Source organism: Tenebrio molitor, chromosome 6 (genome assembly GCF_963966145.1).
Source record: "Tenebrio molitor chromosome 6, icTenMoli1.1, whole genome shotgun sequence".
Lineage (NCBI taxonomy): Eukaryota > Metazoa > Arthropoda > Insecta > Coleoptera > Tenebrionidae > Tenebrio > Tenebrio molitor.
The window spans coordinates 3,012,182-3,036,618 of NC_091051.1; the positions used below are offsets into that span (position 1 = coordinate 3,012,182).

Sequence of the window (24,437 nt, forward strand, 5' to 3'; positions counted from 1 at the left end):
CGTGTGACATACTGTTTTCTCAATTTGGTTGTTGGTCGTAAAATTTTATGGTTTTATGGTGTCCGTTAATCGCTCATACTTAATATGCAATACAAGTTTACGACCTACTACGAAATTGAGAAAACAGTACAGCTTCTTCGGTTTTTGTATCAGCTATGGTACAATTGCTTCTTTTAACAAAGATTTGAACTGAGCATTTTGTGGAAACTTGAAAATATTGTCGTTTGATTTTGTTTTGGAGGGGTCAGGTATAGAGAGTGCTTCGATTTTTAGGTAACTTTATTAGCTTTTTATTAAACATAATGTACAATTAAAATACATCTAGACAAAAATGACTTACGTTGTAAATAGCATAAAAACAATCGAGTACAGTAGCGAAGCGCAAAGCTGTAAATAGACCAACGTGTGGCCGGTGTAGATATGTACAAAAAATCTCAGGTTTACCCTGGTCGTTCGAGGAAGTCTTTCATAATCTTATAACAACTGGTTATAAACGGAATAAGCCGTTCGAGTCTTGTTCCCTGTCAGGCGTCTCCTCTATCAAAATGGAATTCCAAAAAAATCATCCACCAAAAAAATATGCGTCTTCAAGCATCATTTTAGTATTAATAGAATATTATTCCTGCTAAAACCAAGCTAAAACGTTGTAAACGGGTCCCGGCCAATCTAATTGGCCGGGGGGTCGAATCGGATTGAGTTAAGCCATCGTGAGTGCGCCGGCGCCCATTCCGAATCCGACTCCTTTGGGCCCGAAGTTCCTGCCGTAGCAGCCCCTGCAGTAGATCTCTCCATCGGGGGCGTCATTCTGGTTGGTGGAGTCGAGGGAGCGCTTGCACTCGACGCAGGCGAAGCACCTCTTGTGCCAGATGCCGTTCTTGCTGAGCATCTGCTCGGCGGCGTAGACGGCATAGCCGCACCTGCGGCACCCTTGACCGGGGGCGGCTTTGTGGCCGCTGTTGGGTCTGATGTCGGCTTGGATGGCGGCCGGGGCGCCGTCGGCGCACACCAGAGTGGGGGTGTGACCGAAGCCGAAGCCCTTGGGGCCGAACAGCTTGCTGTAGCAGGCCCTGCAGTGGATCTCGCGGTCGGGGCCGTCGCAAGCTAGAACCGAGTCGAGGGGGCGGTGGCACTCGGCGCAGTTGAAGCATTTCTTGTGCCACATCTGTCCGAGAAGAGAGCGTGAGAGAGAACGTGAGGACTGGGAGGAAGGACTCACCGTTCCTTTAGCCAGTTGTTGTTCGGCGGCGAAAACCATTCCTCCACATCTGGGGCAACCTTGACCGGGAGGGGCCTTGATAGAGGTCGTGTCGGGGTTATAGAAGGGTCGATTTTGAGAGATCTCGTTTTCGCTGCAATTGATTAAGGTGGTGACGTTTGAAGGACGAGAGAAAGGAGGAATATTTACGTCAGGCCGTCAGTCTGCAGAAAACCTGAGCCGCAAGCGAACCCGTATCCGTGGGGGCCCCACTTTTTGCCGTAGCAGGTCTTACAATAGACATCGCTGTCGGGTCCGTCGCAAGCGATGATGGAGTCAAGGGTCTTGGTGCAGTCCTTGCACTTGAAACATTTACGATGCCAAGGTCTTCCCTTGGCGAGGACCTCTTCGGCGGCGAAGACTACGCCGCCGCAACGGGGACAACCTTGGCCGGGTGGAGCCTTGATGCACGCGGTGTCGATAACCGTGGTCTTGGGGGCGGCGTCACTAAAAGCCCATCGACCGTCAGATCGCGACGCATCAGCTCCGGAGTGTTATTGGGTGGTGAGCGTGAAAGCGGGGTTAGGCGGGTGACAGAGGTGCGACAGTACAGTTGAGGTACCTCTGCCATTCAAGGTCCAAAGCATCGCACATTAGCCCAAGGAAATTGCCGCCAGCGTGACCGATTCCTCGAGGACCAAAGCGTTGAGCATAGCAAGCTGTCGGAATATACGGACAAAAAATCATCTTTAGAAAGTGCAGCAGGTCGAGGGCTTGCGGGAGGGGTCAATACTGACCTATTAGCGTAACAATCGCTTTGCAGGGTGCCACCACCTTGACCGTAACCATATCCTTTGGGGCCGAATTTCTTTCCGTAACAAACTATGGGACAACACAGTATCATTCGAGGCACACCCGGAGGTACTTAGGTAAGTAAGACATGCTTCGACGGAAGCGCAACACTCAGTTGCGTCTCCGTCGACCACACCAGAGAGTGCTCGCACGCACCTTTGCAGTAAATATCCTTGTCAGGACCTTCGGTGACGTTAACAGAATCCAATCCTTTAGCACAGACGCCACATTTGAAACAGGACTTGTGGAAGGCCTAAACACAGAGAAAACACAACTCAGACGGCACAACACATGCGACGAAGACAGTGAACGAGAAAAGGGGGCACTCGAAGGGCTCATACCATTGCAATAAACTTCCCCGTCTGGTCCATCACAATGTGATGTAGAGTCCAACCACCGGGTGCAATTTTTACAACGAAAACAAAATCTGTGCCAGCCCTAGTCATAATTTTAGAGAAATGCGAAGAAGAAGGTTTTCGGAACTTACTCTTCCTCTGGCTAGCATCTGTTCGGCGGCGTAAACGTAGCCGCCGCATCGGGGACATCCTTCGCCTTCGGGGGCCTTAGCGATGGCCTTGGGCAGAAGGGGGGCTCGGGATACAACAATGTCGTCGCTAAAAAGAGAAAAATCGGGTCGATTAACCGAAACCTTGACACGGTGACGTGTTAGAAACAAAGCAAGTGAATGCGTTGAAGCGCGCTGCTGCCTAAAATGAACTAATCAAAATAGAAAAGATATGAGAGTCGTAATGAGAGAAGGTAAAGTCGGTCTACAACTAGTGTGATACTTGAGGGCACCTTCCTTATCCCATCACTGGAGTTAGGGAAGGACAAAAATGACAACTATGTTAATAGCGAGAGAGCAGGTTGCCTTAGCCATGCTTAAATCATCTATGTCTCACCGTTGGTGGCGCTGCTCGCTGTTGGATTAGATGGTAAGGGTGTGTCGGGGTGAGTAATAAGAGACAAACCGAACACCTACACCACTTTGTTTAGTGTTTTGCGAGGTATCGTGTGATTTGAAACGAACGTGTAATTTTTGACGTGATTTATTACGATTCAATTATTACAAAATAATAATCGAATTGTTTGTACCATGTATGTAAAACAAATTTTATAAACAGTAACCTATTTGTTATTTTAAAATCTATAAATATAACACAACATATAATTAATTATACGTGGGATGGAAGGAGTAGGTTTGCGAGGCGGCGACGGCTGGTGTTTGTCGACGAGGCCGCCCTTCTGTCCCCGGATGATCCCTTAGGAGCTACGATAGAGAAAAGGGCGAGTCATGCTCTGATAGACACTCAGTACAGTGGTTATCGACTCGGCATCGGCTTCACCAAGCAACACTTCTGATTAGCGCAAGCAAGCGTCGCCATCAGAAATGTTAACTTGCACAGTCAGGCACGACGACAAGATAAGAAAGACAAGAGAGCCCTCAAGTTTACACACGGAGATGATAGAGTAGCCTTGACCGATACCTCAACAGACAGCAGACAAAAACAAGAGACTCACCCTTGCTGGAGGTGGGAACCGGTGTCCATGCTGAGACAGCCGGCACCACCGCCGAAGCCGTACCCCTTGGGGCCGTATTTGCGGGCGTGGCAGTTCTTGCAGAACAGCTCGGCTTCGTGTTCCGTGCAGTTGGTCGAGTCCAACATCTTGCCGCACATTCCTGCGGCGCACACCTTGACTAGTACCGGGGGCGGCGACAACCGCTCGTCGTTCTACTTACCGCACTTGAAGCAGGACTTGTGCCATTTGTAGCCGCCGGCCACGCGCTCTTCGGCGGCGTAGACCGACTTCTGGCACTTGGGGCATTTGGGGTTTTCGATAGGCTTGAAAGGCATCTTGATCTAGTCGACCTGGAATTTTGGAAAAATCGATTTTCGAAACCGAATGCCTCGCGACTCTTATTAGGTCAACTGGCGCCGCTCCAACGTCGTGATGCAACAACGACGCCGGGTTAAAATTAGCGCCGGTTACCAAATAAGGGCGCAGGTAAAGCACTGTCGGCACTGCAGGACACTGTAACACTCGCGTACCTGGTCGGAATCGGAGTAGTCGGTGGAGAGGTCCTCGATGGTGTCCTTACACTACAACCACTGAAATTCGAATGCCAGAAACGGCAGCTCCTAGTCTATAAAAGTGGTTTTGCACACGACCCCAGGACCGAGTCTGGAGGGGTGGGACACATCATAGTCAACGTGCTGGGAATAGCCTTTTGAGCAGCGTTCTATTTTCGGTGGATGCAAGGATGACAGATGGACTTTTTCGATAAAAACCGCACCTTTTGCGGAAATTTGATCCGGCGCACCTGGGGGAAATGCGGCGGGGGATGGCCGAAGGGTCATCGCGCAAATATTCCGACTTAGTCATCGCTGATTTTTCTAACATCTATGCAGTATTTGGCAACGGGTTATTGTTGTGATGCACGCTTTACGGCCGCACACGTGAACAATCGCTTTTCACGCCAGAGGGAAATCCAGTCGGGAAAGTCTTTCGAGTGAAAGTGTGGGGTTTTGTGCGAGGGCTCATGTTACACCGCCGCAGAAGCATCTTCTCTTTCGGTGGTATTTTGGAAGCGTCCGATGTGCGAAGGAACTAAATCTATTACCGGCTTCTTTGCGCTTCTTGCGTTCGATAAAAATTACGGCGTGGCGCCGATTTTACTGCCGAAACACCCACTTTTCAAATTTTTTACATAATAAATACCACTGATTTATCTTTGTATTTGCTTTATTTTTTTTAAGTTTCAATGTTACCGGTTTATATTTAAAAAATAATTCGATTTAAAAAAATTATTTTCGGACTTTTTTTTTATTTGTGTTCTTCGATTATTTTTGACACGCTGACATACTTCGCCCAGCTTTTAACAGATAAGGGAGTTGTTTGTTACGTAATGGTGACAGGATTGTCGCTCTCAGAAGGTTTTTTTTTACCACGGCGCTAGGAATACTCCTTTTTCTAGTGCAGTTTGCAGTCTCACGGTATCACACGGATGTGAGTGGTGCAAAAACACTTGTGTCATTGTTACAGTGATTGCCAATTCAAATTTTTTTCTTCAATTCTCAAATGAATCACAATTTGCATTTATACAAAAAAAAAATCTAAATTTATACACTTTTCAAGAGTTATTCGTGTCCGCAAACAATTTTTAATTTCTGTGAAAATTTTTTCAAAAAACATTCAGTAAATTTTGACAACTTTTTACTGTCCACAAGAGTTTCTTAGTATCTTTACTAATACCCTAGAATAAAAAATCTCTTTTTTTGATTAAACACTTTGCCTTCTTGCTTGCTCCCTTTCAAGCCCTTTTAACTTTACTAAAGAATACAATTTCAAAGACTTCTAGCCCATAGATAATTCTCCAAGAAATCTGTAAGTCTTGACAAATCAGAATTTTCATTTATTCTTAATCTTTAAATTGTCAATTTTTCTAAATTTTTTCGTTTTATTCAGTCAAAAAACTTGTAATTTTTTTTTAATAATTTTGAAAAATTTATCCACTTTAATTATCACCAAAGTAATTATTTTAGTAAATCTACACTGTGTATATTATATTAGATAATGCCAAGGGCAACTATAAAATTATTGTTTTTTCAAAAAAACATCCACAATTAAGTGATTTTTGGTTATCGATTTTTGTTGGACATTTTTTAACAACTATTATCATAATTTAGATTATTATTTGTTTTGTAAAATATTCAGACATATTTTGAAAAAGTCGCGCAGTTGTTTAGCACCATTAGAAAGTTTTGAAAAATTAAACCGCTTCAATTGTAGGATAGTGATTAATTTAAAATTATTCATTTGATTTTGTATTTTTAGAAAATTTGTAAAATTAAACGGTTTTGATTCCTTTAACGTTTTTTCATTTGTGCTACACCTTGTAGTGTATTAGATTGTTATACAAATAAATTTTTCATTTTCCATTTTAAAAACATCTTGGTTATCCTGATCTGATTGTCTTGGAAATTTTTTCAAAAATATTTTAAGTGTAAAATACTACATATTTTTATTTTATGAATTTCGAAAATCAAACAATTTTGATTGTTTGTAGAGATATTTTCATATTTCGTGGCGGAAACAAAAGACTGAGAAATGTCACAAATTTGTATTGTCAGTGTCAAATTTCTCAAAGACGTTCGTGATTTCGACAAAAATGCAGCAAATTGGCAATAAGAAAGTTATTCATCGTCGAACTAGAGAAATAATTTGTAATGCGTTTGATTATATGAGAATAACTTTTCCTTTTGAAGCACTGACAAAAATTGGTTTCCTTAGAATTTGTTTTTTCAATCTATTTAGCGAAAATGTAAATTTACTTAGACATTCCTTTTTACGGCGTTTATGAGAAATTTCACACTGACAATACATTTTTGTGACATTTCTCAGTCTTTTGTTTCCGCCACCAAATATGAAAATACCTCTACAAATGTTTTCAAAAATATTCTTTTCACTGTTTTGACTTTTGTAAAAAAGCTGTTTGTGCTAAAGTGCTTTCAAAAGTATCTTGCTACTGTTGTATGTTAGTCTGTATTAGACTTTTTTCAAAAATATTTGTTTGTTTTTGTAGTATAATAGATTATTTTTAAAATTATCGTTTCGGTTTTTGGCATTTTTTGCAACAGATATTCGAAAATCAAAAAACCTTTATTGTTATCAGTTTTATGAATTCCAAAAAACTTCTTTTCTTCTCTTCTGCAACACAACATAACCTGACCGGCACAAAAAACGACTTACTTTGAATTTTATTAATATATGTAATTAAGTAATTCATTGTCTTCTTAAAAAAAATTTTTAGAAAAAAATTTATATTATGAAAAATTGCCAAAATTTGAACAGCATTTTGAATTAGTATCTCGTATTGTCAAATTAAATCTTTTAACACGTAAATCAACCGACAAAAACAACATGGAAGTAGCGCAAATTTTCTAATAATTTATTTAAACAAAACAGTTCGGTTGCCATGGTGACCTTAGCACTCCCGATCATTGAAAATATCCTAATTTAACTATAATAAAGAAAAATAAGCGCAAATATAATTTCAAGATCATTTATTAAAGAAATCATGAGTCGTTTTTTGTACCGGTCAGTGTATTATTTTACGGAGAAAGAAATCAATTTTTTTTCAGGATAATGTTTTCTAGGCATTTTTTCAATAATGTGTTTACATAATGTAACTTCTTCGACTCTTATCTAAATAAATTTAAAGTTTCTATTTTCATTTAACATTTTCAACAGATTATCAAAATAAATAATAATTTATCAAATTTTTCAAAAATGTAAAAATGAATTGCATATTTCAATGTTTTTAATGTGTTTAATGTGTAATGTGTAATTTTACAAAAATGTATCTACATTCAGCAATTATAAAATCAGTATTTTCTTTGCAAAATTTTGAAAAATTAAGGAGCAAAAAATTGCTCAACTTGTGAATTTCGCCGTTCTCGCAGTAATCTCTATTAATAGTGCAACTGAGAATTTAAGATAGCTCAATCAAAGATTAATGTGTTTGTTACAAACAACCAAATTTCGAAACTTCAACGAATTAAAACGCGATCATCTCTAATCTCCAAAACCCGCCCAACATACCGCCATTCTAAACAAACACCTCATCAAATAAACAAAAATTTATATTTTCTCCGAAGCGCAAAAAATAAACACTCCCAAATACCAAATTTTATTTTATTTTTTTCGCCACATAATCAAATTATCGTCGAAATTTATGCCCGCGCTTTGCAACTAACTTTCTCGACGGAAAATTTCCAAACGCTAATAATACCGGAGCTATTTTTAAAAATTCGGAAGATTCCAGATGTGCCGGAGCATTCTTCCCAAAGCGATCCGTCGATTCCTCAAAATTTGCTTTATTTTCGGAAAATGCGTCGGACGCTCGTGCACTTCTTCATCAAAACACTTTTGAAAAATGATTACGTAAGCGCAGTCGAGAAAAGTCCTGCGGCCTCTCGACCGCGGCGCATTTTAAAATGAAATTTATTTCGAGAAGGCTTGCATTGTGATCCGGCCAATGAGAGGTCGGTCCCACACACGTCTGGACCTGTCGCCGCTTATTAACCCCGGAGTGAATTATCGTTGATATTTCTGTACCCGGTCAGGTGTTAAAATAATTATCAAGCCGGTCGCAGTTGTCGTAAAATTTTGTGTAGTGGTGTTGTTGTGGTGCCCACGCAATATCGCCTTTTCAAAAATAAATTCCGTGTCGGACCAGTGAGTCACGTTTACGTTAAAACCGATAGAGAGGAACCGTTTGGCAACGGTTCCATTATTCACGGTCTAAATTTAGGGCGAAAACGCGAATCAAAAACGGCATTTCTGCATAACCGATTGGGACGTGGAGCCCGCCAGGACCGGCTTTGCCAAACTCCAATTTAATCGGGAGCCTTGGCGATAAATCATCGACGGTGCCCCCGCGAGCTTCGTGACTCCGCCGCCCGAAATAAGCTCCAACTGAGTCAGAAATTTTTTTTGCGGTCGGGGGCGGTTCTCAAAAATCCCCCGAAATCGGGAAAGTTCATTGACTCACCGGCTATTCCTGCCCGGACTAATTAATGCCGTGTTTATTTCAGTTGTGACTATTTCAGGAATTCGGTGCGTCTCTTCGCTTCGAATTATTGCACTTATGTAATAAAGTAGAATTATTCAAAGGGAGATCGGCTAAAATTGGGACGCGTGGGCGGCTACATATGTGAAAACTGAAATTTTACATGTTGCATGTGCCGTGAAATAGGATATAAACATTTCACTGGGTGTTTACCTATACTTTACACTAATCCAAACATCGCCCCCTATACTCCATCAAACGGACCGTCTGCCGCTGTGGAATTGGCGAACACACGGTATAACGGTTCCGGCAGACATTACTCTCCGGGTTTATAGGTCGTTACTAGGACCTGTTTTTCATCACGACCCAATTAACACTCTGTCTTTTATTGACAATAAAAAAATAAACACCAGAAAGAAACAATGCAAACCGGGGACCGGTTGCGCCTTTTCATTGTCAACGCCAACTATTTTTTTAAATTTCTATCTCCAGGCTTCTTATTTTTGAGTTGTAATTTCCAAAGTAAGTTTAGACCGTCAGATGTTTGTATATTTAATTTTTTTTTTAGCCCCCACTTTAATTTGAATATTTCGCAAATTATCGCTAATGGTCTTGTATTAAATGAAAACACTTTGTATATTTTCGCGTGTTTGGAGTTTGTCCAAAATTTTGAATATACGCCGGCATTAACTGATAGATAGTTATTTGATGATGTGCGAAATACACTGGGTGAAAATTTCTTTTGCAAAAATATACAGGGTGGAATTTGAAAGAGAAGTCAACGCGAATTTGTTTGTTTTGGAAAATGTGTGGCTCGCTAGGAAGAGCTTTGCCCTTTTTGTTTTTGATTTTTTGTTGTGGTGTCCTCAGTGTGAGATTTTTCAAAGTATGGTTTTGTTTTTTTAAATGAAAACACTTTGTATAATTTTACATATTTGAAGTGTGGCCAAATTTTGAATATAAGTTTAGTTGGCACTAATTGACAGTTTGAAGTAAATTTAGTTAAAATTTTATTGCAAACAAATGTACAGGAGTGGAGTTTCAGTAGCAAGATATATACAGGCTGTCCTCGAAATGCATATCAAAACAGATCAGTAGTTACATACAAAATGTTTTTCTAGTAAAGGTATTTTTGTTTTTGAAATATACTTATTCAATAAGAATTCAATAATAATAACAAATATAAAGCATTGAAAATTTGCTCGAAATTTCCAGTACGCTACTACGTTGAAGTAACTGAGAAAAAAAGAAAAAATATACTGGAAATTTCGAGCAAATTTTCAATGCTTTATATCTCAAAAACAAAAGAACTTTTACTAGAAATTTTTTTTGTATTTAACCTCTACTAAAGGATAAATTGGGCCAAGTTAAACCCAAAAGCGACCTTACTTAACCCACAATAAAATAAAACAAAAAGAAAAACAAAAAGGGGAAATATACAGGCTAATAAGAACTTTTATAATAATTCGTAAATACCGGGTGATCAAAATGGACTGTTTCAGTTGGCCATACAATTAAGAGCATTTTGTTATTCGGCTGTTTGCAATACTGCAACCGGATACGTCTTTTGACAGATATTTGACGTGAAATCAACAGCGATAAAATTGTAGGTTATGAATGTATAAAAATCAACGGTACAAAGAAACATTTTGAGCTGTCAACTGAGTCAAGTGTGAAGTCATCAACAACCGGAAGTAGGTAACTCCAGTTATACCATTTAAAAGTAAAAATCAGTACTGCCAACTCAAACAGTCCTTTTTGATCACGCTGTAGAATAAATGTACAGAATGATATTAGAAACAGTAACAAAAATAATTTATGACATCTTGCATTAAAGTAATAATTTACGACCATTGTCAAAAATTAAATATACTTAATGAAGAACAAAAAGGTTGTGTTAAGGAGTGTTTTGGTTGTAAAGAACAACTCATAATAGATACGGTAATAATGGAACAAGCTAGAAAAAATAATAGAAATATTTGTACCGCATTCATAAACTACAAAAAAGCCTATGATTCAGTACCACATTCATGGTTAATTAAAATTCTTAAAATTTATAAAATTAATTTGGATTTGATTAACTTTTTATCCCATGTTATGACATTTTGGAAAACTACTTTAAATTTATCAATAAACAATACTAAATTAAAATCCGAGCCTATTCAAATTAAACGGGGAATTTATCAAGGAGATTCTTTAAGTCCTTTATGGTTTTGTCTAGCCATCAATCCTTTGACAAATCTATTAAATAGCACTGGATATGGTTTCAATATTAGAGTTAATAATACCACACTATCCAAATTAAATCACCTTCTTTATATGGATGACATAAAACTTTATGCATCTAAAAAGAATCACATTTTATCTTTACTAACAATAACTGAAAATTTTTCAATTGATATTGGAATGAGTTTTGGTATTGATAAGTGTAAAACGCAATCAATATGTCGTGGTCATTACGAAAATTTAGAATATATAACTAAAGAAGGAGAAATCATTAAAAATTTAAATAAAGGAGAATTTTATAAATATTTAGGTATTAATCAATCAAATCATATTCAACATTCAATTATAAAAGAAAATTTAGAAAAACAATTTTATTTAAGAATTAAATCTATTTTAAAATCAAAATTAAACGGTAATAATTTAATTAAAGCAGTTAATACATATGCTGTTCCATTGTTGACCTATTCTTTTGGTGTTATAAAATGGTCCAAAACTAATTTACAGAATATAAATATTCAAACTAGAGTTCTCTTTACAAAATTTTGTAAACATCACCCCAAATCTGCTATTGAAAGATTTAATTTACCACGCGAAAATGGTGGTAGGGGTTTTTCAAATCTAGAAATTCTACAACACAATCAAATTGCTTCACTAAAAAATTATTTTCTCAATAGAGCTCGTGATAACACTTTTTTTAATGCTTTGGTTTCAGCGGATAAAGGTTACACACCTTTAAATTTAAGTGATAATGTAATTTCAGATATTGTTGAGCCAAATATACCTGACACTATAGCAAATATAAAACAAAAGTCTTTACATGGGAGATATTTTAAAGAGCTAGAACAGCCAGAAATTAATATTCAAGCTTCTCATGCATGGCTTAAAAAATCAAATATTCATCCTGAGACTGAGGGTTTTATATTTGCAATACAAGATCGTGTTATAAATACAAGAAATTATAAAAAACACATATGCGGTTTACAATCGATCATCGATAAATGTAGGATTTGCGGAACTGAAGGGGAAACCATTGAACACATCATTTCTTCTTGCACCGTTTTGGCTCAAAGCGAATATAAAAAACGTCATGATATATTCGCAAAAATTATACACATGAATTTAGCAGTTAAATTCAATTTATTAAAGGATACACAACCACATTACATTTATAAACCAGAAAGTTGTTTAGAAAATGACAATTACAAATTATATTTTGATCGCACAGTTTTAACTGACATTCACATTCAGCATAACAGACCAGACATTATTATTTTAAATAAACAACAAAAGCAAGCATATCTTTTAGATATAGCTGTTCCAAATTCACACAATATAACACAAACATATAATACAAAAATTAATAAATATTTAGAACTATCCGTTGCTATGAGAAATCTTTGGTGTTTAGAAAAAATTTCGATTTTACCATTTATAATTTCAGCAACAGGAATAGTACCGCAATCTCTTTTTAAAAATTTAAAAATTTTGGACTTAGAGAACACATTGGTGGTTGAAATTCAAAAAGGTATATTATTATACTCATGTCACATCGTGAGGAAATTCCTTAACATTGACACAGAACATAAAACACAAAAAAGTCAAAATGTGGAGGCGAGACGCCGGTAATTATGTTGATAAGCACTGCACTATTACTTGATAGTATTATCCGTAATAGTGTATGTACTCCGGCAAAATTGCCGTGCCGCCGGGTGGAGGTGGGATACGAAAAAATTCTCAAATTTGTTTATTCTGAAAAGTAAAGTGGAAACAAAATCGTCAAAAATATCGAGTGATGTGTCGATATTACAGGTATTTTTATTGATTTGCCAAGCGTAGCAACATCTTGTTGAGAGGTTGTTGTCTCTAATGATCCGGCAGGTTTTGCAATGAAGCTGTTTTTCTGCTTCTTTATCTTTATGGTTGCTGTGTCAACAGTTTTTTTAAACATTTGCTTTTTTCTCTGACGAAAGAAATGTTTGTGTATACAAACTTCCGACAAGATTTATTTTTTACACAACTTGTACACAAGTTTTTCAGGAAAATCTGATTTCATTCAAAAATCAAACCCTTTGGTTCCGATTTGGTGTGGTTTTTTCTTTAATTTATGTTTTGAAATTGAAAAGGAAAAATTCTTCTGTCAAAGTAAGTATGTACATACTTACATATCAGAATTAAAAATATGTTGTTATTTGTACAACTAGTTATGAAAGTCATACTTTTTTTCACGAATTTGCAGATTGATTAACGAGGGCGTAGCCCGAGTTAATCAAGCAAATGAGTGAAAAAAAGAAACTTTCATAACGTGTTGTACACACTATTTTTTTGGGTATCGATGTAAATTGAGAAATTTGGTCTAAAAGGATTTATGAAAAATTACACACAAAAAATAGGTATGCTTTGACAATCATCTCCAAGGAGATGGAATAAAATAATACAAAAAAGTACTACTTTCACTACGATTTTTCGTATAAAAAAGTGCTACTTTCACTACGATTTTGTGTGTAAAAAAGTGCCACTTTCATTACGATATGCTAAAAAAGATATTGTGCTTCAATTTTGATCAAAAATTACAAAATTGTCAGATATTTATTTAAAGTTCGCATTTAGCGTAAAGGGAATGCAATGCAAGAACCTTATTTATTACAGTGTCGAAACCGAAATATTTTGACGTAACTCGAACACTGTGCAGGTGAATTGGTAAGCTACTCGCCTAATAATATCTCAAATCCTTGGCACGAAAATTCAAATTATTACTTTCAAATATACAAATCATATGCAATTATAAACAGACCCACTCTGTTCAATTTGGGTCAAAGAGCGCAGAAAATGTCCTAAGAACAGCAAATAAACAAGTTTTATCTGGTTTGCAAAAACTCAACCAAAGAAGTCAAAATTTGTCCAAATTTTGACATTTCCAAGACTCGTCCCACCTTCGTCGACTTGGCTCAAAATAGAACGCCGTAGTGGCCCCCTATTTACTACTTCGATAGTAAATCCGGATTGGTCAACATTTATTTGCATCGACCTCTTCAGAAGCGTTGCCAAATATTTTGACAAATTCGACACCAACGTCTGATTCACGTCGAATTGAATTTTGCAAATTGTCCGACTTTTCCATCGGATATGACCGACAATAACGATGCGTAGGCGTTTTATGGGAACGTTTCCGGTTCAGTAATAACACGTTACAGTTTTACGGCGGTAGTTATACCAAAACAAAAATAGGCAAAGGACTTCAAGGTGATTTCGGAGAAAAAAATCTGGAAAGCTCGAGCTCTAGGTCGTTGTTGAGCAACTCTACTGTCAAGTTATGTCAAACATGTCAAAAGGTTAGACCGAGCTGTAACGTCACCAGTTGGCGATAAAATTTCGATCTTGAAGATGAATCGATAAGAAGTGGTGTTAATTTAGAGACGCGACACCACCCGCCGAAATGTATCAAACCATCGAGCAAAAATAGCTGGAGGAAATTTGTTTGGCAAGTGTACCTCGTCGCATTTTCCGCTAATTTGGAATCTACTCGTTCCCAGAAATAGATAACTCGCAAGTGTCACGCCTAATCAATACAATCCGTAGTTCACCTTTTATCTCTTGATCACTTGAATCCTGGTGTCAGATATTGCAGTAAAACAATCAGTTCGACAAAATTGTGTGTTTAACATGGCAGCTCTTCGAAACCTCCGCAACCTAGTGCTCGTCTCAGCTCTTCTCTTCCTGGTCTGTCAACAAGTCTCTTCGACCGTTGGTCCTTGCGTGTGTTCGAAGATCTACACCCCAGTGTGCGCCTCCGACGGCAACACCTACCCCAATGCGTGCACCTTCAACTGCTATGTAAAGGGATCAGGTGCCAACAGTCGAGACCTCAGAATTATAAGCGACGGAGAGTGTCCAGACATTGGAGACCTAGACATGTAACAACGACGACAAACAACTCTGTAAACGATTCATACATAAATAAAAAATAATTTATCTAGACCTGAACAAAAAAACCGACAAAATAATCACTTGTTTAGATCTAAAACGTACATTTATTAAGCGGCCAGAGTAATTAAGCTCTAAATTCGTTGCAGACGTTTACAAGACAGCGACCATTAAGGAAAATTTACAAGGGAAATGTTTAATGGTTCCGGCGGGTTTAAATGACAGATGAGGGCGCCCTCTCGTGGAGAGTGTACGCACTGAAGGCTTGACGGTCCAGAGTGCGGGACAAAGCTTTCAAAATGACCCACGATCGGTGTAGAAATTTTTGGAACAAGTGGAATTGTAAACGCGCCACCGCGACAAAGCTGAAAATTGTTAAATTTAGCGTCGAGAAGTGACACGTCAACGTGTACAGGTTCCTGTGTGCGTCGGAGTGAGTGTGTCGTGAAAAAACGGTAGAGGGCGCTGGATGTCCGACGATTTGACGTATCGATTACAAAGTCAAAATTTGCGAATGTCCCAATATTATTTGTTGATTTGTGGCGCCATTAAGTAAGAGTTTAATAAATGATCAGGTGCCAGATTAGGATTTGTTGGGTTTAGGATTAATACCAATTTAATTAAGATGCAACAAAATATTTGACAGGTTGTGATGCGCATTACAAAACTGTCAGCACTTTCTCAACAATGTTCGAAAATAGTTTCGGTTTTGAAAACAAGCTGAAACTTGTTCCCATTGCACAAACCCTAAATTTAAAATTACACGAACTGCAATCTGGACGAAAATAATCCGGTGTGTAAACAAAGTCCGAATTCTCGGGTAATTTATATAAATCTGATGTAAACAGGAGAAGTTGTAAAGAGCGTTCGATTCTATTTTGGAGTTTGGTGAAACATGACCGTGATGCGTCCTCATATTTATGGGAATGCTTCAAAATTAGAACCGCCCACAGGTTTGGGCCCAATCCGAGTAAAACTCCACATTATAAATAAATAAATTTATTAATAATTTGCCATAATGTAAAGAATTGAAATAAAAAATCTGGTGGGAATCTTAGACGTAGAAAAACACCTGGACCTACTTCCCGAGGATGATCTTGCGTCCAGCGCCCATGTTCTGTCCAGCTTGGGAAGCCCCCTTGTTCTGTCCGGCCTGGAGGCCGATCATGGTTTCTCCAGCCCTCATCTGCTCTTCGGTGAATTCGCGCTTGTTCTCGTCAGAGGGTTTGGGGCCCAGGTAGGGTCCTTTCCACTCGGGGTGCTTGTAGGTCGTCCTGCCCAAGGCGAAGATGGTGTTCGTGACTTGGCCGATGTCCTTCTTCTCCCACAAATCCACGGTCTGGAAGACGTCAACGTCGTTGACGCCGTAGGCCTTCAGGGCCGCCTGGAAGCTACGCACTGTTAGAACTAGTCGTCGCGACACCGCGAGTCTTACTTGTTGATGTTCTCCATCATCTTGAACTGTCCGCCGGAGGTGTTGATCTTGGGGACGGCGCCGGGGGAGAGCTTGTTGATCAGCTGGCAGAGGACGGTGCCGTCGCGGATCACATCTTCGTAGAGCTCTCCCGGGGGGAACTTGGCGCCGAGGACGGTCTCGATCCACTCTTGCGCCTCCCTGTCTTGGTCGGGGTTGCGCTTGGCGGCGATCTTGGCGCGGACTTGACGTTCCAGAGACATTTTGCCGGTGGATTGGTAAGCGACTGCGGCTGGGAGGCGTCGGGACGCTTATATAAGGGAGCGGGGAGTCCCACCACGCCGTGACGACGACGCAACGCTTCTCTATCACTATATTTAGTAGATTATTCGGTTTTCATTATCACGAACATTCTAGAAACACTTTCGTACAGTTACTTCGTTTATTTCATCTTAATTTTATACACGAAATTATTACAATATTGGACTAGAATGTGAAATAGAGTGATATTGTGAACAACCTCGAAAAATTACACGGCTAGATGAACACAAACATTTCTCATATATGTACAAATATACAGTCACTTAGAAAATACAAAGACACAATATCCTCAGTATACAATTATGTCTATTTACAATATACTTTGGGTAAAGAAAATCCGTATACCAATCGTATAATTCGATAAATCAATTCTATATGTGACGGATTTCCAACATCTTGTATCTGCGACGCTCTCACCGCTCACCTTCAAAAGTACAAATTTATTTTCAGGATATGGAAACGTTTCTCTCCCGATCCATTCAAGATTCCTCCTAATTCGACTCATTTATCTAAGACGGTCTCGTAAATTAGAGCGATGTAAAACATGCGAGAAAAAAATTTGGACGGCGAGAGCTCTCTTGGCATCTCTTCTCACGAAAAGAACAATTTACAGGTGTTCCTAAAGGAAAGGTGTAAAATTAGACGACAGAATCGAGCCAAACGATTTTTTGCTTTTCACGTAATTAGCAGAAAATTGAAGCGATTGTTAAAATTAGAATTTCCAATTTGCGATTCTAAATTAATTTGCATGTTGTAAACAAGAAAAAAGTGCGCCAACTTGCAGCTGCAATGGCCGTAATCGCTGAAGAAATAATCGATGCAAATGTCACCAGTGTTGGAATAGAAATTAAGCCAAGTGGAGATTTTGTAATCAAATTTATTGTAGATGAGCTTTGCTTGTGGATTTCCAGTGAAATAAGCTCATCAAGGATAATTCCTAAAACGTTATCGGGTTTTTTATTTTTTTTTTCTTGCTCTGAATAAATTCTCTAAAGTAATAACGGGCCTTCAAATAAATTTATATTTAGAGCAACCTATGGAAATTCAATTGTTTGCAACATTTTTCCAGCGTAGAAAATGACACAAGAAACGCCTGACATTTTAACGAAATAAAATTAGGTTAGAAAATATTTTTAATTTTTGTAGTGCATTCTCCCTATTCTCCCTCCACGGAATATGACAATATGAAATTGGGAAAAAGCTTACAATGCATACTCCGGAGAATAATTGGTTACCTACAAAAATTACTTTACCATGTCAAAAAAATTAGAATGTCTCCTACGCCTACTCTAAATATATATTTATTTGAAGGCCCGATATTATGTATTTGTAATTTTAATTTTTCGAAAGTTTCCAAATTCTGACAAGACTTCTTTTTGTTTGTTTTTTTCCGTGTCTGAAAGAAAATGGTTTGTGTTTTTTTTGGGTGGAACAGAGCAAATAAACCAAATAATTTTGCGTCCATCATCGACGGAATACTCCGAGCCGCAATCGAGCCTGCAGAATAAACACATAGACTCGTGTGAAAATAATCGTAAAATTTCCATTCTTAGGATCGACCACGCTCCTTTTGCGAAGCATAAACACCGTTAATTTTAATCGAAGGTTGCTCCAATAAGACGCATTTGTTGGATGCATTCTGGTGAGAGCGTCGCTTGTCGTCTCAACAAATATTTCCTAAATTGTTTTCTTTTGTTGTTATTTCTGTTTAAAACAAGTGGTTGGCCGCGGCGGTCGGCTTGAGATGATCGCCTAAGAGATAGGACGCCGCTCCTCCGCTCGCACCTAGAAGCGATGTGAAGGGGGAGGATAGAGCGGCGGCGGCTGCGGCGGCGGCGTGAGAGCCGTGGTGAGACTGGAGGTGTGACGGTTGCGAAGATAGTACTTTGTTGGCTTGGTGAACCAGCAGGGCCGTGTTGCAGGACTGCGGGCTCATTGACCATTTGTTGTTGTTGGAGATGATCGAGTCGTCGCTTAGCTTCCCTGCAAAACAAGAAAAAGTAAACTTGTTTGCTGGAGATTTTTGTGGACCTAATTCAAACACCAAGTCGTGTCAATTTGAGAAAAACAAGGAACATTTGACAATATTGTCTTTTGACAGTTAACCGTTGAATTTTTCTTGCAACTTCGCGCGTCAATTGTTGTGCTTTTTTAAAGCGTAGATTAATTGGAGCATGTTGACAGCTAACCTAAAATTTAGAGCCAAAAATCTTTCTTTTTTTCTTTCTTTGCAATGTTTTACATTAAAAATAGAATAACGTAACGATTCCTATTCTCGAAGCAAATATCTAAGGGCACCCTTTGCTGAAAAAAAACATGTGCAATTATGTTCCGATTAAACATCATAAACATGTCATTCGTGTCAAACGGCGGGAAATTCAAACTTTACACTGTTCTAAACGGTTTAATTTTTCCGATAATTTTTGATGGAACAATGTTTATTTATGAAGTTTTTTCTGCTTCAGATCGTCCTCTCAATCAGTAAAATTAAAAAAACTTATCTTCTAAAGTAGGTGTTTTTTTCTGCTACCTCCAAAAATAAAAGTTGAAGTATTTTTTGATAGTTTTGTTCTTTCTTTTTGTTTGATTTCTTCCCTTTTTATTTATCAACCTACAGGAGTAAACGCAGATGATAAATTCTCAATAACAACCCTTTAACATCCCTTTCTCATATTCCGACAGTTTTCTTCTTTGAACTCTCAATTCATTTTCACTAGGTTTCTTCTTCTAGGAATATTTACCACATTTTCTGAAAGCCTTATGCTCGACACCACTACGTTTTTGCAGCACTTTTAAATGATGAATGAAGGTTTTAGACAATTTTTTCCGCAGTTAATCGAAGATAACTTTTTAACTCCCAAAGAAATTTTGTGAAAAAAATTTTTGCAGTTTTTTTTTACTCCACAGTTGGTAGTTTGAAGAAGATGCTTTTTATTTATTTTTTCTTCTTCTGTGAACTTTGTTATTAAGACTAAGAAGTTTTTTCAAAAACAATTTTTCCGGCAATGTTTGAAACTACTTTTTTGATTCTTTGTGGCACTTTTGTGCTTTTACTTTTTATTTCGAAGTAAAGCTTTTCACCAACCAGCAACCAGAAGGAAGACAAATAACAAACTTATCTTCTGAGTAGCAGTCTTTTCTTTAACACTCGTTTCTTTCTTCTTTTGATACAACCAGTACTAGAAGATTATTTCTTTTTCTCTTAAAAAAGACATTTTCCGGCGTTAAGTGTTCTGTTTCAACATCAACTCTTTTTTACATTTTGAAAAATGAAGAATGTATGATCTAATCTTGATAAAAATCTTATAGCACTTTATTTTCTTCTGTATTTCTCATTGACAAAGGAAAATGTCTACTTCATTATCGGTCCATTTCACTTTGTTTCTCTTTCAGTAACTGTTTTTCGTAGCCTTTGCTTCACTTCTGCTAAAACTGTTGACATCTTCATTCTCTTCGACAAGCTTTGGGGTGTTTATTTTCCAAAAAAAAATTTTTTTCTGTGGTCAGTAAGTAACACAGCAGATCATTCTCTTTTCCGTTTTAACAACCTTTGTAATCTATCTTTCGTAAAGAAAACTCTCGGCGATAAATTTCCCTTCCTAACAAAGAACATTTCCAACTCTTTGGCAAACAAGATGGTTCCTAAATCGATCGATTTGTTCCCCTCTCGTGTAGTCCACCACATACTTTCCCTTATTTTTCAGTGTCGTTTGATTCTTTTCCTCTCCACCTCGTATGCTCCGGGATTTCTCTTTCATTAGCTAAGCGGATCAAGTCCTAGAAGTGAAAATATAATTTTTCCGGTGACAGTGTCTTCGCTCCCTCCGACCCCACTCAACTAGATTAAAGAAATTCTTGCGTGTTTGTACCGTGGCTGGTGTTTCGTGTTGAAAAATCGGCATCCCGTGTGCACCTCCGAAATAAATAGCCGGTAATTAATTACCGGAGACGGCTAGATTTGCGACTCCATCGCTTAGAAGAACTCTCCTCATCAAGTAATATGACATCAGATTGCCGGCTCGAGCGGTTCCTCGAGCGCCAGCTAAAGAGTTGACAGTAATGGAAATAAATGAGCGGCAGCGGGCAATTTTCTAGATTAAATGTCAGAATGGCGCGGCGAGCTGTCCTGCTGCCGTCCTGCAACCGGCAGCAGGAAAGCGAGGGCGAAAACGGACCGACGGACCCTCCCACTTATTGGGAATGAATAACACATATGAAACGGTTTGATGCTCGCCAGATGCTCGCTAGATTTATCTCCCGTATATAAAAATAATATTGTCTCTTTCGATTCCATAAAACGGGAGCGTCCCGACGCGCTTTTGATGCATCGCCGTCGACCTTTGTGAGCGTCTATCGAACAGACGTGCCAATTTTCTACTCGAGCACTCTATTTGCATACGCGGGATCCTGCTGCTGCTGCACGGGACTCCTGCTTGATCCACCTGAATCGATGTGTGCAAATGGCCATGCTGCCCAACGGACCTCCTGATCGATAACGGACGCTCCAGGAGTTTTTGCGCCGGAGGACACGCTAATTAGGCGACGTTGACAACGTGCCAGTTCTATTTATTTCAATGATGGTTGCACCGCGGACTCCACCAGGAATCGACGCGATCGATACGAGCTCTAGGAAGCCACGACTGGACACATCGCTAAATGACACTCTCAGGACGCGACGCCCAAAATAAACACGCTGATAGAATCATCACTTAAATGAATCGGGCGACATTTTTTTACTTTTGCAAAAATTAATTTTGTTGAGCGAACGGAACGAAAAATTTCTCGTGCCAGATTTTTTTTTATTGTTTCTTCTAAGCTCGAGAAACGACGAATGTACTGTGTTTCGGGCTGTTCGTCCTCTCCGTACTGTGGATTTTCCAAAACTGTGTTGTTTGGAGATGCTGTCAAAGGGCGTCAAATATCAAAAACGTCAAATGACATCGTTTCCAACATGGCCTCCTAGATCGAAAGAGACAAGGCCAATCGCATTAGCTATAGTCCATTCAAAAATAAAAAACCACCAACGTCGCATTTTCCTCGATATTTACTATCGGCAACGCTGTCTAGTGTAAAATTTGGTGAGAATTGTAATTTTGAGGTTAAGTGTTTATTAAGTGCCTTGTTTTTCTGGGCATGTTTAAGCAAAAATAACAAAAATTCATAAAAAATGAAACGTGCTGAGCACTAATAAAACAATTTGAACGAAATTCAAAGCAATTGAATTTTATTTTGAATCAAATAAATGTCATAATTTATAGTTACCAACATAGTATGAAAAAGTAACTACCTAGGGTTTTTTAAATTTTACCAACCTAAAGCAACAAGTGGTGGTTTTTTGATTTTTGAATGGAGTTTAGTTTCAGGCCTTTTTTGTGTTTTTTAGAGAGCAGCACATTAAGGGGCTTGGAGGGTTGCCTATCTTCAGTAACATAACCTTAAATAATGGACAATGTAAGGTTATGGCCGGCTGCATCGTCGGAATGTCTATTTTTAATTGTATTTAATGGACATCCCCTATAGTAGTTCCGTCTATTTTTCAATCATGGAGGCTTACAGTAGGCGCCTAATTTTGAGAAATAAAAAATATTTGTCAAATTATTGATCGACTTTTCGATAATTATGTATAAAAAAATGAACAGAAGTTTGTCATTCGCACAGTGAAATCTCAAAATTTAATATTTTTACTGTTCTAACCTTACACTGTCCATTTTTTAAGGTTATGTTACTGAGGATAGGCAACCCTACAAGCTCCTTAATGTGCTGCCCTCTTCAAAACACTGAAACTAGCCAATGCGGCAGGCCATATAAGAGACTTTGTCTCTTTCGATCTAGGAGGCCATGATTTCCAAGCACGAAATTGCAGTGATTGTCAAATATGCCAAAACTGGGACCTCGGCACTCCGGTTGCCAACCATACAAAGCAAAAAGCACTAAGAGATGTAATGGTTGTCCTTGTAGCGTTTTTTTTCCTTCTGTTATATCTGTTGACAAATCAACTCTCCGTGCCAGTTTTGATGTTTTTGTTTTTTGAAAAACAATCTGAATATGAAGTTTTTTATTTTGGCAACACAACATTTTTTTGAAAAAAAGATTTTTTTGCAACAATCTGTCTTGGAAACTTGTTGAAAAATATGTCCATCTACTTATTGAACAAAAAAAGGTATTGCAACAACGGGACACGGTTTCCCCGGACCGCCCATCCAAGTAGTGACTACGGGCGGTCTTGCTTAACTACTCTGACCGCATGAGAAGTTAAACTGAATTTTGTTTTTGATAGTTTTTCAACCTTTTGAGCATTTTATCGTTTTATTCTCTTCTGTATAATAACAAAGGTTTACCCATTGACGAAGGAAAATGTCTCCTTTATTTTCTTCTAAGAATATTCACCACATTTACTGAAAGCCTTATGCTCGACACTACGTTTTTGCAGCCCTTCTAAGTGATGAATGAAGGTTTTAGACGATTTTTTCCTCAGTTAGTCGAAGATAATTTTTTAACTCTCAAAGAAATTTTGTGAAAGAAATGTTTGCAGTTTTTTTTTGCTTCACACTTGGTAGTTTGAAGAAAAAGCTTTTTATTTATTTGTTCTTCTTCTGTGAACTCTTTTTTACACAAAATGAAGAATGTATTAACTAATCTTCTTAATGAGAATCTTCTAGTATTTTATTCTCTTCTGAGTAATAACAAAGCCTTACTCGTCGACTTCATTATCGGAGATCATTATTTTCTTCTTTTAAAGACAAAACCATAAACTAATCTTCATTCTAGTACTTTAATATTTTCAGTTGAAACTACTAAAACCCGTTGGAAAAAATTTTTACTTTGTTTCTCTTTTAGCAACAGTTTTGTGCTGCATTGTCTTCTAACAGAACGTTTAGGAAATTGATTAATTTGTTAAGCAGCAGATTTTTTCCGTAGCCTTTTCTTCACTTCTGCTAAAACTGTTGACATCTTCATTGTCTTTGATAACTTCTGGGATATTGATTTTCTGAAAGATAATCTATGAACAGCAAATCTGGTCAGTATTACAGTAGATTATTCTTTTTCAATTTTAACAACCTTTGTAATCTATCTTTCGCTCTTGGCGATATATTTGTCTTCCTAAACAAAGAACATTTCCAACTCTTTCGCAATCAAGATGGTCGCTTGTTCGGTTTCTCCGAGCCACCCATCCAAGTAATGACCGCGTACAGCGTTGCTTAACTACTCTGATCACCCGAGAGGTTGAATAGATTTTTTTAAAAATAGATTTTCAAGTGGTTTGATTTGTTTACCGTTGCCGTTGACCGGCTTGACGTCGACCCCGTTGGAAGACTGGTGGCTGGAGATGCTGCTGGTGTTCGAATTGGGCGTGGTGGAGATGCTGGAGTGCGGCGATCCCGGCTTGATCTCCTTGCTGCCGTTCAAGCTCTTGGTGTTGCCGTTTGTCTCCGCCTTGATGTTGGTCGGCGGGTTCGAGTTCTCGTTGGAGTTGCTCGACGCCTTCTGCTGCGCCAGTCGCTCCTGCTTCCGGAACTTCGCCCTCCGGTTCTGGAACCACACCTGCGGAAGGAACGCGTCTTAATTGCGTTGCCGGAAGAATCGGCGCATCGATTTAAAATTCGCGATCGGCCGACGCGACGTTTTAAAGGGCTCGTTAGAGCCGGCCGAGCCCTCCGCCGATTCGGTTCAATCAAACTTGTAAACATCGAGATGGGAGCCGAATACCGATGACTCTTAATTGTCTGCCAATAAAACAGCGGTCTGCTCAAATCAGAGCCAAATCAGGACCGACCAGTGCAAGACGATCCTTCGCAAACACCAATCAACTGACGGAGTGAACGCTTCGGTGGCTCGACGGCCATCGACGATGCTAATTTGGGTACCTGCGCCGCCGCCACGCAGCCCCAGAGAAAAATGGCGGCGACACGGGGCCCCAAATTACCTAAAATTAA

The 24,437-nt window shown here is 38.6% G+C and overlaps 3 protein-coding genes across 10 annotated transcripts in view; all 3 read right to left on the reverse strand.

Annotated features, from left to right (window-relative positions):
• Positions 1 to 261: 261 nt before the first annotated feature.
• On the reverse strand, positions 262 to 4,256 carry LOC138132893 (muscle LIM protein 1-like). 8 transcript variants are annotated; one of them, XM_069050594.1, is made up of 9 exons: positions 4,099 to 4,256; positions 3,789 to 3,918; positions 3,569 to 3,728; positions 2,535 to 2,661; positions 2,204 to 2,300; positions 1,993 to 2,077; positions 1,406 to 1,702; positions 1,217 to 1,349; positions 262 to 1,162 (listed from the first exon to the last, which is right to left on the reverse strand). In XM_069050594.1, the coding sequence occupies exons 2-9, from the start codon at positions 3,901 to 3,903 to the stop codon at positions 698 to 700; spliced, it is 1,479 nt and encodes a 492-aa protein (XP_068906695.1). In that variant the 5' UTR covers positions 3,904 to 3,918; positions 4,099 to 4,256; the 3' UTR covers positions 262 to 697. The 8 variants fall into 8 exon arrangements, 7 of the variants coding, with proteins under 7 accessions (XP_068906695.1, XP_068906694.1, XP_068906696.1 ...); XM_069050593.1 differs by lacking the exons at positions 1,993 to 2,077; positions 2,204 to 2,300 and adding exons at positions 1,818 to 1,914; positions 2,389 to 2,485; XM_069050595.1 differs by lacking the exon at positions 2,204 to 2,300 and adding an exon at positions 2,389 to 2,485.
• An 11,495-nt stretch (positions 4,257 to 15,751) lies between these two features.
• On the reverse strand, positions 15,752 to 16,477 carry Mp20 (Muscle protein 20). Its single transcript, XM_069052491.1, has 2 exons — positions 16,204 to 16,477; positions 15,752 to 16,159 (listed from the first exon to the last, which is right to left on the reverse strand). Exons 1-2 carry the CDS (start codon positions 16,443 to 16,445, stop codon positions 15,847 to 15,849), a joined length of 555 nt encoding a protein of 184 aa, XP_068908592.1. The 5' UTR covers positions 16,446 to 16,477; the 3' UTR covers positions 15,752 to 15,846.
• A 142-nt stretch (positions 16,478 to 16,619) lies between these two features.
• LOC138134301 (paired mesoderm homeobox protein 2B-like) overlaps positions 16,620 to 24,437 on the reverse strand; it is a 29,228-nt gene continuing 21,410 nt past the window's right edge. Inside the window, exons 3-4 of the mRNA XM_069052490.1 lie at positions 23,778 to 24,045; positions 16,620 to 18,486 (exon numbers count right to left, since the gene is read on the reverse strand). Of these exons, the coding sequence (XP_068908591.1) occupies positions 18,212 to 18,486; positions 23,778 to 24,045 (543 nt within the window). The 3' untranslated portion in view covers positions 16,620 to 18,211. The remainder of the gene's footprint in view (positions 18,487 to 23,777; positions 24,046 to 24,437) is intronic.

Bases quoted from the DNA above. Each gene is read 5' to 3' on its own strand.
- LOC138132893 (XM_069050593.1), bottom strand. From the start codon at position 3,903: ATGCCTTTCAAGCCTATCGAAAACCCCAAATGCCCCAAGTGCCAGAAG. The intron at 1,915-2,388 runs GTATGAGCCCTT...ATATTCCGACAG, and splicing joins CGGGGAAGTTTATTGCAATG to CTTGCTATGCTCAACGCTTT. The intron at 1,703-1,817 runs GTACCTCAACTG...ATGGGCTTTTAG, and splicing joins TTGGACCTTGAATGGCAGAG to TGACGCCGCCCCCAAGACCA.
- Mp20 (XM_069052491.1), bottom strand. From the start codon at position 16,445: ATGTCTCTGGAACGTCAAGTCCGCGCCAAGATCGCCGCCAAGCGCAAC. The intron at 16,160-16,203 runs GTAAGACTCGCG...AACAGTGCGTAG, and splicing joins ATGATGGAGAACATCAACAA to CTTCCAGGCGGCCCTGAAGG.